At 42.7% G+C, this 13,496-nt stretch overlaps 1 protein-coding gene across 1 annotated transcript in view; it reads left to right on the top strand.

The window, feature by feature from the left end:
• Window positions 1-5,895: 5,895 nt before the first annotated feature.
• The window catches only part of PRIMA1 (proline rich membrane anchor 1), a 78,347-nt gene continuing 70,746 nt past the window's right edge, over window positions 5,896-13,496 (top strand). Inside the window, exon 1 of the mRNA XM_077820413.1 lies at window positions 5,896-5,988. Within this exon, the coding sequence (XP_077676539.1) occupies window positions 5,896-5,988 (93 nt within the window). The remainder of the gene's footprint in view (window positions 5,989-13,496) is intronic.

Below are 13,496 nucleotides of genomic sequence, written 5' to 3'. Positions count from 1 at the left end.
TCCGGCACAGCGGGAGGAGAACAAAGCCTCCGCCCCTCAGGTAGTGTGGGATAGATCATGGGAAGAGAATGGGGAGAACATGTGGGCCCCAGGCTGGGGATGGGGTGGGGAGGAGTCACATGGGAGATCACGTGGGGAGGTCACATGTCCCCCCTTTAGCTAGTGCCCCCCTTTGTGTACCTCCCATGAGTGCAGAACTAGCTTCTCGGCTTGAAAGGAGGCAACGATATTCTTGAAAAAGGAGAAGACAAAGTAAGACTGATGGAGAGAATATGCTATTGGGTATGACAAGGCTTTGAAATATCAATCATAATTTTCTTTGTTTGCTTGTGTATTCTTTAATTTTTTTCCCCAGGTAGAAGATTAGGTATCTCAGTTGGTTCAGGAAGAAGCTAACTAAATTCTTCTTAAGTTCATTGGCATATGTCCAGAAATATCATTAGCAAACAGTAGAATGTTAAATGGCAGCTTCCAAGCCTTGACTGACCACAAAGCCCTTCCTTGAGATGTGGTAACCTTCATTTTCTTTGATTCAGTCTTCACTCCAGCTAAAAGCCTGCTTGCTATGTCAGAAGAGGTGGGGACAAAGTCACATGGGGGTAAATCCATAGTAACTTTCATGATTTCCATGATATTACTCCAGATTTAGAGCATTGCAACTGTGAACAAGACTCTTGGTCCAAGTCTCCAAAGCACTTTAATAATATCATAAAATCAGTCTATACTGAAAAAATAAATGTATTCTTATGGATAATCATAACCAGAATGGCTACCTGGAATATAAGAATAGCAATCATTATTCTTATTGCTAATCAGTGTTCCAGTTATTGTAATGTTCCCTGAATAGTCAGAAAAGCAGAATGTTATCATGACTGTATTGTTTATCACTAAATGTTTAAAAAACCCCAACAAGATAAACTAGTCTGATCAATGCTAATCAAACCAAGGACCTAAGTAAATATCCCACAAAACAGCCATTCAGGGTCACATTCTTCTCTTACTCTGGTGTAAATATGGAGTAACTGTTTACCTGAAGTTATTGCCAATTTACTTGGGTGTACCCCAAGAGTAAAATATTGGTGTTGGTTTGTGTGTTACTTTTGCTAGATCATTTGAGTAATACAGTGCAAACAGCATTTTCCTGAAAGAGATTAAACTTTTTTCAAACAAATCTTGTTTAGAATTCAAACCGCATTTCCATGGCACTTTTCAGGCTCATTTTGCCAACACCGAGCCAGAATCTGGAGCAATGTTGTTTTATAGGTTCATAATGCCCAACATTGCACTGTGCTAAGCACACCTTGCAGGACAGGACTCATTAACTAATTCAACCTCAAAACACCACTCTCAGGTAGCTGGGTTTTTACACCGCCATTTAACAGATAAGAAGACTGAGGCAGGGAGTTTAATTTATTTGACCAAGGGCACAGAAGATGTCATTGTTAGAACTGAGATTACAATTCAAGAATTCTTGGGTTACTGGTCCTGGGATCAAACCACTCAGCTATGCCTGTCTCTCAGTATACGTATAGTATCTCTACCACAGAAAATCATGCGGTCCTTTTTAATTTTGGCTCTGATTCAACAAAACACTTAAATATGTGCTTAACATTAAACAAAAGGGTTTAAGCATGTGCTTAAAATTAATTTAACTTAACTTTAAACATGTGCTTTTGTCCTTTGATGAGGTCACAATTCAGAAAAGCACTTAAGCATGTACTTAACTTTACACACTTACAGTTAAGCATTTTCTTAAGCTCTGCTAAATCAGGGCCTATAATTATTTAATGACCCAATCATATCATTTATCTTTCTCACAGAGATTAAAATTCTGGGGCCCTATTCTCCCTCTGTAGAGAACCAGTAAATCCCCCTGGAGTTAATGGAGGACACTGGTATCATATGTGGAGGAGCAAAGGGTCCATACTCAGCACTTACACATGCTAAACTCCCTTTCTCTTTAATGGGAGATTTGCCTGAATATAGACTGCAGGATTTGACCCACAGTTCAACATTTGATTTAAAATATTTACAGTCCAGTGGTTTCATTAATGCCAAATTACCACCCCAAAGCAGAAAAGGTGCCAGTCAGGTAGGCCAAAGTTGGCTCTTAGTTACACCAGTGCTGCAACACCAGCTGTGGCTGCTCTCACGGAACTGGGAGTAGAGTTTGGTCCACTGTGCCCTTAGTTCCCTGGTGTGTCTTTGGGGCAAAGGAACAACACTTAGAGCTCGTACTTGAAGAATTGCTAAGGGCAGGAGAATCCACAGTTCTTTTGACATTAAGTCACTGTAAACACGGAAAGAAAAGAAATCTGTGTTGTATTTTTTGGCTTACAATGCCTTAAGCCTTATCTCTCATTCTGTCAGGAACCAAGAACTATGTATACAGATGATGCAATTTATTATCTTCTGTACTGCGATCAAGTGCTGAAATACCTTCAGGAAATCACCAAGAAAGCCTGAAAAGCTTGCAGTCTCTTGAGACTCCAGTTCGGTAAAACTGTAATTGAACAAGGACAATATATTAAGCACTGTATGTTACACAGTAGACCTATGGAAAAGGAGTGCAGCTTTTTCAGCATCATTACAGAAAATATATTTATTGTACAATTACTGACTGCATCCAAGGTCATCAGCTATGCATCGCTCTCTATTCTGCCCTCTCTCTCTCTCTCTCTCTCACACACACACACACATTTACAAATAAATACATAGTTCTATTGGAACAAATTCATCCTGGTCCACTAAGTTCACCTGGATTGTTTACATTTATAAGACACTGCTGAGCTTGATTCCCTTCACACTTACACTAGTGTAAATCAGGGGTAAGTTCACTGAAGTCAGCGGCGTTACATCAATGTAATAGTGGTGTAACAGAAAAATTCTAGCCCTTATTTGCAACACGTTGACATATTTTTATCCTTGCTTCTCAAAGCAGAGTCATGAAACAGTAATTTTGCTTAACTAGGCTGAATTTGTGCCAGAAACATAGAGAAAAAAATTAATCTAGCATCTCCGCGCTCCCTCATTCAAACCTGTATATAAAATATATAACTCGAGCTGGGCTTAAGACTTCACATCTGGAGCCCAAACACTGCAATATTTGAGATGTTCAGCTCCAGGATTTTGCTTTGTCCCTTCAAAAGACAATGACCATTTGCAAAATTTGGCTCTGGATCCAGATTTGGATTTCAAACACCCCCACAGTCTGGGAGGTGTTCAGATAAGACATTTTGATTTAGGCCCATCTCTCTGCATAATTAGAAACAGAGTGTAACACTAAAAATTGACTCAAGCTCTCGACGCAGCAAAAATATTTATTAGCATGTTGACATATGATAAATCTAACTTACAGAAACAGCCACTATTCACAGGCCCTCCCACAGCTTTGCTCATTAACAGGCTCACTAAAAAACTAAACCCATTTTGCTTTTTGATCTTTCCACTCTATTTCTTCTTTGTAAAGAGGCAAGACTGTGCCACCCTTACAATAAAGGAATCTTTATTCACTTCCCTGCACGCGCTCTTAAATGTTCCAATGTGCTTCATTATCACATAGAAACACAATAGAAATGAATGTCTCAAAGCGTCTTTCATTATTACATCTCACGAAACACCAAAAAAAAAAAAAAAACCCATACAGCAAATAATTCACTCACATGACAGGATAATCCCACATGCCAGGTTGAAAGAAATGTCGCTTCCCAGCAGAAGGCATCTGACTGACATTTGTACCCTTTGTGGCCCATCAAACCTTCAGGGCTCCAAGTCGCATGGTCATGAGGGCACGCATTGAGGCCCGCTGACTATGTTTAAGGTTTGAGTGGCTTTTTTTTATCCCTCTTGGTTGTCTTTGTTACGATATTTGGTTTTATTAATGTGCTTTAATCTCTGATAGGGAAGGCCCAGCCCTGGGAGTCAGGAAACCTGGGGTTCTACAACCACAGTTGTCACACGCTTGCTGTGGGACCATCAACATGTCACTTAGGGCCTGACTTTCAGATATGCTGAGCACCCAATAGCTCCCTTTGATTGCAACAGGAGCAGCAAGTGCTTAGCGCCTTTGAAAATCAGGCCATAAACCTCTCTCGTCCTGTTTCCCTCTCTTTAAAACAGGGATGATGATACTTTCCTGACCCTGCTGGGGCTAAATCCATTAATAAAGTGCTTTGAGATCCTCAGATGGTAGGTGCTGTAGAAACATTCATACTAATTGATTGTATTTTCTATAACTGTGTCTCCCATAGTAGCCACTTGCATAGAAATGAGTAAAACAATTAAACCTGCAAGTGTTCCTGGGCTTCACTTATTCCACTGAGGTGCCCCATGGGAGGGAGGGGGGGGTTTCTTTGCAAAACCACACTCGTCTCGAGCAGCAATGGGGGCGGGAGGGGGGAGGGAGGAGAGGGGAAGCTTGTCAGTTTCCAACCTGCAATGATCTTTTAATGAGTGTGGGAGAAAACCCCTGAGCCTCCCAAGAAGAAATCCCCGATCGAGTGTCATCAGGGAGGGAAGAAAAAGCACCGAGCCAAGTGCCAGACACACAATGGGCTCGCTAGATGGGCATGAAAAATCACTGCAGCAGCAGCAGGCAGGGGAGAGATTAAATTCACAGGCGAGCCAGGAGCCTCTGGCTTTGCTCTCATATTCTCCACACACACACACACACCCTTCCTTTTTGCATGTGCAGCGCCTCTCTAGCCCTGTTGTCCTCCCTGCTCCCTCCCCATGGGCTCCGCATAGCCCACCTCTCTCTCTCTCTCTGTTCTGCTGGTTCTTGGGGCTCTGATGATGGACAGCTGAGGATCTGGTACCCAAAGGAACTGGCAAGGCACTAGACACCAAGCCTGCTACTTGCAGGAAGGGAGCGCTGTGCGGACGGGAGCAGCTGATCTCTTCGCTTTTGGAGAGCAGAGGGACTGAGGGGAGCGGATTTCACAGCTGATTTCGCTGGGGCTCCTGGGCACCTTGTCTGGCACTTTTTCTTGGGGGAGCCTGCGGTTCGGTTGCAACTGCAGAGAGAAAGAGGGAGGGATTGCTCCGAGACTTGGACTATCCTCTGGGGCTTCGCATCCTACCTACAGCCATTGAGAGCAAGTGGCATTTTGCAGCCTGGACCTCTGGGGTGTGGGGTGGGTTGTTTTATTTCCTCCCTTGCCCTCCCTCCTCGGAGCCCGAGAGACACACACAGGACTGGCCGGGCGTTTTCTTTTTTTCTTTTTTTCTTTCTTTTTTTTTGCTGGGCAAGCTCCTGTTCTGAGCAAGGAGCCCCTCACCTCCTCCCCCCGCGTCCCCCCGATGAGAGGCTGCTGGGCGCCAGGGATCCGGCTCAGCAGCGAGCGGAGGCAAAGCCAAGGGGGAGCCAGGCGGTGCAGCAGCTGCTACTGATCCTGCTGCAAACTTTTCTACCCGCACCCAGTGCCCCGCCAGAGCATGTAAAGGAAGCGCCAGCAGCGTCCTGCTTCACCTGAGACCCAGAGCCCAGCCCCCCGCCCGCCCCCAGGGTAAGAAGGAAAACAACAGCGAGCGATCTGGGTGCTTGCCCTGAATGGCAGGAGCTGCGCTAAGAGCATCACCAACCCCCGTACTCTTGGGGAGGGGGGTCCCCGCCGCTGGCATGTCCGAAGGGGAGGGGAGAAGGGGAAGCGAGGGCGGGAGGGCCGGGGGGCGGCGCGGAGTTGGTGACCGGGGAAGCCAGGACTTGCCTGTAGCTGCGAAGCTTTCCAAAAGCCCCTTCCCCACCCACCCCTTCAGAAATAAAGTTGGGAAGATCTCGGGGAGGGGAGGCACCGCGCTTTGGGGATGGGAGTGCGATCAAACGCCTTTGCTGTGCGCTCTCCCCGTTCAGGTACACAGGTCGTGAGCTGACGAGCCCCTTGGCCCAGAGGAGTGATGCTGATCAGAGAGCTGCTGCTGCTCCTCCCCTGCTGCTGGCCTTCCCTGCTGCTGCCCTGTGCCCTCCACCCCCTCTGGGGCTTCATTCAGGTAACCCCAACCTTGCCCCAGGCACTTCTAACTCGGAAGTTGGGTCGGAGGGGGCAGGCAGCACAAATGAACATCTGGCCTCAGTTACTGATGCCCTGTGGCCCTAGCCTGGAGTGGGAGAAGGGAGAGGACTCTCTTGAGCTGAAAATAATCATTGCTGGTTGGGGTCCTGGGGCTTCCTGCCCCATACTCTCCTGGTGGGGTGTGGGAAGAAGTGGCATTTGATAGCTTCATCTCCTGGCTTAGGAGAGTGTTTAGAGACAGATACATATTCCTTTACAGTGAAAAAAGATGAAATTGGAGATCACTGTCACACAGAGCCCGAGAAAGAGACTCTGAGACTTCCTGTGAAATCCAGAGTGCCATTTAGATCTCCGAATGCTGCACTCCTGACACCTTTAAAGTCTGTCATCACTGCTGAAGATGGTTTTTAGTTTACAGATCAAAATGGTGCATTTAGAACAACTTCTAATTGCATGGGTTTGACTCCAAAGTGTGTGGTTTTAAATGGCTTTTTATATTTTCGGCATCTCAGAGGTACCCACTTTTATATTGTTTCCTTATTTTCATATACTTCTGAATATTTGAATGTGCTACAGAGAACTTCAGTGACCTCTCAAACAGTTCAGATGGACTTGCACAGCATGCACATGGTGATATGTACAAATGTTAAATAACAATACTAGAGAGACAAGGTGGTGAGGTAATATCTTTTATTGGATCAACTTCTGTTGTTGAAAGAGACATGCTTTTGAGCTTACACAGAGCTCTTCAGCTCACCTCACAGACAGAAGTTGCTCCAGTACAAGATATTGCCTCACCCACCTTGTCTCTCTAATACCCTGGGACCAACACGGCTACAACAACACTGCAAAAACCAATACTGTCATTCGTTACTTACTGCGATGTGTAAACTCATCCAGGGACATACCTTGGGTCCATCTCTGTCTGCAAAGAAACTATCACACTGTTGGAGCTATCTTAATAATAAATATTAAAATGATATACATATATATATAGAGAGAGAGCGCTAAAATGCACATGTGCATGTATTTTATATGATGGGTGAAATCCTGGCCCCAGTTAAGTCAATGGGAACAACTCACACTCATTTCCACGGGGCCAGGATTTCTGTGTGTATAAAATAGACTAGGTATGTACACACAGAGAATTGTTCAGATTTTAATTTTTGCAAATTGTTGACTTTGAAAACTGACAGTTGTCCATGAAGCAGGGAGGAATAGCCCAATATATGTAGCTTTTGCTTGCCTAGATATAATTTCAATTCCTTTTGATTACTGCTGATTACAGAGACATAGAGGCTTTTCTAGGGAGTCTAAGTGATCAACACCCTAGTGAGCCTTGTGTCTGTAGAACTCAAGTTGTTCTTTCTGAGCAAGATGTGGTTGACCTTTTTAAACATGTTGACAGTGAGAGGGTTTAGAGTGTAATTATTATAGGTGGCAATATGTACAAAACAAGGAACACATTGGGGAAGTGCTGAAAGCCTCATTCTGGTAACGTTTTGGCATGGTGTCTGAAGTGTCTCTGAACTGAGAATTCACTGAATAAAAGCTGAATCAGCTTTGTCCACTCTCAGCCTCTGACTGTTATGTGGTGTGACCTTGATTGTAATGTGGGGTGACCAGTGACCTTTCTGCAGATGGACTCGGAAAAAACAGCAGACTAAAATGGACAGTGATCTTCCAATTCAGGCAACCAGGAAACCAGCAAAGCTAACTAAAATACATCCCTTTGATATTTTACACTTTATTTATAATATATGTCTTCAAAGCAGTAATTGATGAGCTAGTTGAGTACTGTTTCAGCACAGAGCAACTGCAGTTTCTTTTTTGGAGAAAACATAGCAAAGACTTAATGTCCTTTACTCTCTGTTCTAAACTTAGTGGACTCCGAAAGATTACACTGAGATTTTTTTATTTGTTTTAACATTTAACGTCTCTTATAAGATTTGTGAGCTCTCCAACTGCAATAAATCATGTATTCATTCTGCTGACTGTCCTGCTCTAGAATTGAGATGGCTAAACTAGTTTCTGTAAGTGAAAGCGTGCACCTTTAAGGAAAATGCAATGATGTGAAAAGAGCAACATTTTGAAAACCATCTCCTTCAAAAGATCAGGCAGTCGACAAAATTTGCATAAGCACCCTTCACACAAGTCACTCAAATGATTTAATTAAAAATAAATCAATAATAATTTAAATAGGTTGTGAAAAAGGCAAACCAGAGTTGCTCAGCCTCCCTCTGCAATAGTTTAGAAGTTCTCCTGATTCTTGATTTATAACTGCAACATTTTTAGTGTCTTGTGTGAGTCCGGTCAATCAATCTGCTCATATTAGAGTTTTTATTTGTCCTCCCTGCCCCATGATAAAAATATACGGATCGCATATGCATATAATAATGCAAAGGTCATGTGTGGAATAGCCAAGAGTGTCCTTAATGAGGCATGAAGTTTGAACATTCTTTGTATTAAACCTTAAACTGAGCCGTGGCATTTATCCATATATGATCCTAGCTCTGTTACAAATAAGAATTCCCTTCCATCACAGATTAGACTCAAAGGGAAAATCATCCCAGGTGCAAGTTCTTAGAAGTAAATGGGCCAAGATTTTGGGTTATATTCAACCCTGCTGTAACTTCATTTACTAAGAAGGGATGAATTTGATCCATAATCTTTAGCTAAATAAGCCAAGCCTCATAACTTTGCCCAGACTAACCAGAATAATTCTCTAGCGACTTTTCTGTTTCTCAGGAAGTTTATGACGCACTCTCAGGGAAAAAAGTAGGACATGCCCAGAGACCCTGGGTTCCATGAGCATTTGTCAATACTGTTCCAGTTAGGTTACCCACAACTGAGGAAAGTGGCAGAGTTGCCAGAAATAGTGAATTGCAGTGGTTCAGGTCCAGTCCAAGTCCAAATGCAGCTTCTTTTTCCCCTATAGCATTTTCCAAACTTAACCTTTTTATGCAGTCTACACAGCTAAAAATCTTTTCCAGGCCCTCACCAGGTCCTATGCTGATTACTGTATCGTCCACCTCTCTGGCCTTCCTGACCCCCACATTGCCCTCCTCAGAGCCATGTAAAACACAGCTGCTAAAATGAACTTCCTTGCCTGTCTCTGTAACTGCGTCACCTTTGAATCTGAATCTCTTCATTGTCTCTTTTTCCATCACATCAGGTTCAAACTCCTTGTCCTTATCTTCAAGGCCCTTCAAAGCTATCTCTCACCCTACTTAACCACTATTCTCTCACTGTCGTGCCCCCTTACCCTCTCCGTTCTGTAAATGATACCCACCTGACTTTCTCATTTATCTTCTGTTCCCACCACTCTCTTTGCTCTTCCTTGCATGCTGCTCCTTGCACCTGGACTACTTTACCTAAACTAATCTGTCAGGGTATTACCTCTTCTCATTCCCTCCCCAAGACCTATTTCAAGAAATGAGCCAGATAAGGGTGGCTAGGTGAGGAGCAGTTGATGTTAACTTATTTTAAAAAACAAAATAAAACAAAAACCACCAAACCTCACAATACTATTAAATGATTTGGAAGCATCAAGCTGTACACTTTGCTGGCCCATCTATTTGCATTAATTATTACTGCTGCACTCGTCCTCTCTCCCCTTAGCTTCCTGTTGTTCGCTTTGCTCAATTGTTGGGACTGGTCTTAAATCAGATTATAAGCTTTTCAGGGCAGTGACCATATTGTTCTATGTATTTGTATAGAACCTAGCGCCATTGGGCCCCAGTTCTGCTTGAGGCCTTTGAGGGCCACCATATACAAATAATTAAAAATAATAAATGGCATCATAAATTAATGGGGGGGAAATCTTATCTCAGTTTCACTGATGTAAATCTGGAGTGACTCTGTTGTGACTTCAGTGGAGTTATTTTGGATTTACACCAATGGAAATGATATCAGACCGCTAGACAACTGTCATGACAGAAAGTTATTGTCACATCAAGTAGGCAGTAAGAGTTCTTGATTCTCTATTAGTCGATAGCCCTTTTTTTTTTTGGTCACACTATCATCCTTGCACTTGATTCAGACTGTCTCATAGAGACCATCAATTGGGGACTGCATGTAATCCTCTATTCTCAAACGTGGAATCCATCCTGTGTCATGTAGCATGCAGATGAACTGCTGCGATCACGTGTTGTCCCACTGAAGTCAGTGGGGCTCTGCACAGGTGCACCTTTGCACCCACGTGCTATGTAATGGAGGACTTCGGACAGACTTTCTGTAGAAAATCCTTGATTAAAAAGAAACAACCTCACAGACATGGACTTTATATAACTGACTACACAAGCAAGCGATTGCTTTCCAATTCGAATATATTTATACCACTTTTTGTTTGCTTTTCTATGAACGTTTGTGCAAACAGATTTTTCTTTGCCTGAGTATTAGGAAATGTCTGACCTTTATGCAAAAGACATTCACATAAATTGTTCAAACAATTATGAATAATGAAAACATTAATAAAAATCAGCTCTGTCCATAGGTAATTTGAGAACAGAGAAAAGGATAAATTCTTTGCTACTGATAGTTCACCTAGCTCTAAGTCCAGGCAACCTGAGAGGCTGACCTGACAAATTACTGAATGTATTGAGAAAACCAGATTCAAAACAAAGAGTTAATTTTTTTAGGCGGGCCAATGAGACAAAACTTCACAGCCATGTCCAACAATAGAAAGTGTCACTGAAAGCTCAAAAGACAAGGAAACAAATCCTGGTCAAAAGTTATCTACAGATCACTAGTGACCCCTTGCAAAGACAATCTTTGGGCAATAAACTGAATGGAAGCCATACTGATATAGTCTGATAATTCCTTGTTTATGAAGTGCTTCTGAAGTTTTTCTGTAGCTAAGTTAACATTTGACAAAATGAACAAACAGTAAAGTTTGAGACAGGTCCATAATTAGCAGTAATCTTCCATAAAAGGTCTAGACTTTTTCAACATACCTTTCACTCCTGTCATCTTCTGTAAAGGCAGCTGACCTTGAATTATACACATTAGATATAGAAAAAGATCTATTAAGTCATGTGTTTCATCAGTCTCTGCCAGTGCAGGATTGCTCCCTACAGTACATTTAGGTTTAAAAGACTCAAGTAATGGCCTTTCATCAGAAGACTAATAGACATCATCAGAAGGAAAGATTTTCCTGAGAATAAGCCAACATTTTTCATATTCCTTTTCCTAATTCTATCTCATTACTCCTAGTTAATCCCCTTGTAACAATATTTAACTAATCCTCTCCCTCTATGAGGCCTTCATTCCAGTCCCACGTTAGTCCTCTTTCAGTTAACCTATACATCTTTAGTGTTTTTAAAAATCTTTCCCTTTAAGACAACCCCTTGAGTAAGGATGAAATCTACAATGTTCATAATTACTGAAAATGTCCAGATGCTCTGCTGTGTGACAAAGCAGGCAAGGGAGTGAAAGCCCACAGTTTTGAATCTCAGCCATTTGCTGAGAATAAATCAGTGTGAGGAAATATTGCCAATGTGGACTAAGGCATCAAAAAAATAACCCCAAAACAAAACACAAATAGGATGCACCACTGGAGTATGGCTGGACACATATAGGGTTAATCTTGTCTGCAAAATAATTGAGAAAAATGTCCACTGGATTCTGAGGACATGCTATTACCAGTCCACGGTAAGACAGCCTCTGAGGATTTAAAAGGCAGTCAATAGTTCTAAAAATAGACAGAGCCTTTTGGCCTTGGCTGATATTAAATTAGAGTAATAAGTCAATCTAGCCTTCCCATACCATCACTATCATTGTATGTTTATACACAAAACTTATTCTAGGCTGTAAATGAAGAGTTTGCTCCAAATCCCTCCAGTGTTATTCCATCCCATGACTAGTCACCTCCATTTTCCCTGGCTCCCAAGTAATTTTAGTGACCTAAAGTAACCACCAAATTGAATACCAGGACAAGCTATGAGTTGATAGCTTCCTTAGTTAGTTGCCAGTGTGCATTGGAATGATATTGCCCCACAACCACCGTGATGAGTATAAATTTTATCACTACCAACCAAAGCCATGAAAGACCCCAGGTCACAGCCCAGCACAGGTCACTAGAGTTCAGCATTATAGCAAGCTAGTGTTTTAACTATTGAGCTATCACTGAAACAATCATTAACACAACAATACTATTGTGACGGGGCAAGGCCAGATGGCTATAGAAAAGTAGTGGGAGATAGATATATTAGCTCCAGGCTAAACAAATCTCTGGTACCAGGTTAAGTGAAATGGAAGCTGCTCCAGGTCAATTAAGACACCTGGGGCCAATTAAGAACTTTCCAGAAGGCAGGGAGAATGCTAGGTTGATTGGGACACCTGAAGCCAATCAGGGACTGGCTGAAACTAGTTAAAAGCCTCCCAGTCAGTCAGGTGGGTGTGCATGTCAGGAGTTGTGGGAGGAAGTTGTGCTGTTGGAGAGGCTGAGTAGTACACACCATATCAGGCACAAGGAAGAAGACCCTGAGGTAAGGGTGAAGTGGAGCTTGGGGAAGTGAGGGCTGCTGTGTGGGAAGCAGCCCAGGGAATTGTACATGTCATGTTTCTAAAAGGTCAGCTACCATAGCTGATACTATTAGGGTCCCTGGGCTGGAGCCTGGAGTAGAGGGTGGGCCCACCCCCACCTTTGCTCCCTGATTAATCACTGAGACTGGGAGACAACAGAGACTGTGCAAGGAAGGATAATTTCTCCTCACCTCCCTTGCTGGCTTATGATGAAAATGGCTCAGTAGACTGTGACCCTTGTCTCTAGAGAGAGAAAGGTTACGTGGAGGGCCACAGTGAGCCTCTGAGGCTAGTGAAATCTGCCAGGAAACTGGGACCCACGGAGGCAAGGACAGAGCTTTGTCACACTATATATAAGCAGTGTAAGAATAATGAACATGACATATAGATTCTTCTGAGGCTTGTGAGCTCTGGGAGCTCAATTTAAAGAGAAAAAGAAGCCTGCTTATCAATCAGATTTATCAGCAGCTCTGGAGGATTATACAGTTGAGTCACTTTGATTCATTAGGTTTCAGAGTAACAGCCGTGTTAGTCTGTATTCGCAAAAAGAAAAGGAGTCCTTGTGGCACCTTAGAGACTAACCAATTTATTTGAGCATGAGCTTTCGTGAGCTACAGCTCACTTCATCCTTTTCTTTTTGATTCATTAGAGTATTCAAAGAGTCCATGTAAGTTCCTGGAAACTTTTTGGGATGGTCTATAGTCTGTTCATTATTACCTGATTGTAAGGGAGACAGTTGGAAAGTATTTGTGATTAAATTTGGGTTTTCCTATATTTGGTAATAGATTTTGATAAACTGTTTAAGATACTGAATCTTCTGAGGCATGCTGTTTGGAGCCTCTCTCCAACTCATCACTTTTTCTTTTCGCCATTGCACTCTCTGCTGTTTGAGCTACAAAATACTATTTCCAAACAACCAAAGCCACAAGGTGTATTTAGAGTAACAGCCGTGTTAGTCTG

Source organism: Eretmochelys imbricata, chromosome 6 (genome assembly GCF_965152235.1).
Source record: "Eretmochelys imbricata isolate rEreImb1 chromosome 6, rEreImb1.hap1, whole genome shotgun sequence".
In the NCBI taxonomy this organism is placed as follows: Eukaryota; Metazoa; Chordata; order Testudines; family Cheloniidae; genus Eretmochelys; species Eretmochelys imbricata.
Note: the sequence above shows the minus strand (reverse complement) of the source record. Positions and strands in the feature narration are given on the sequence as shown.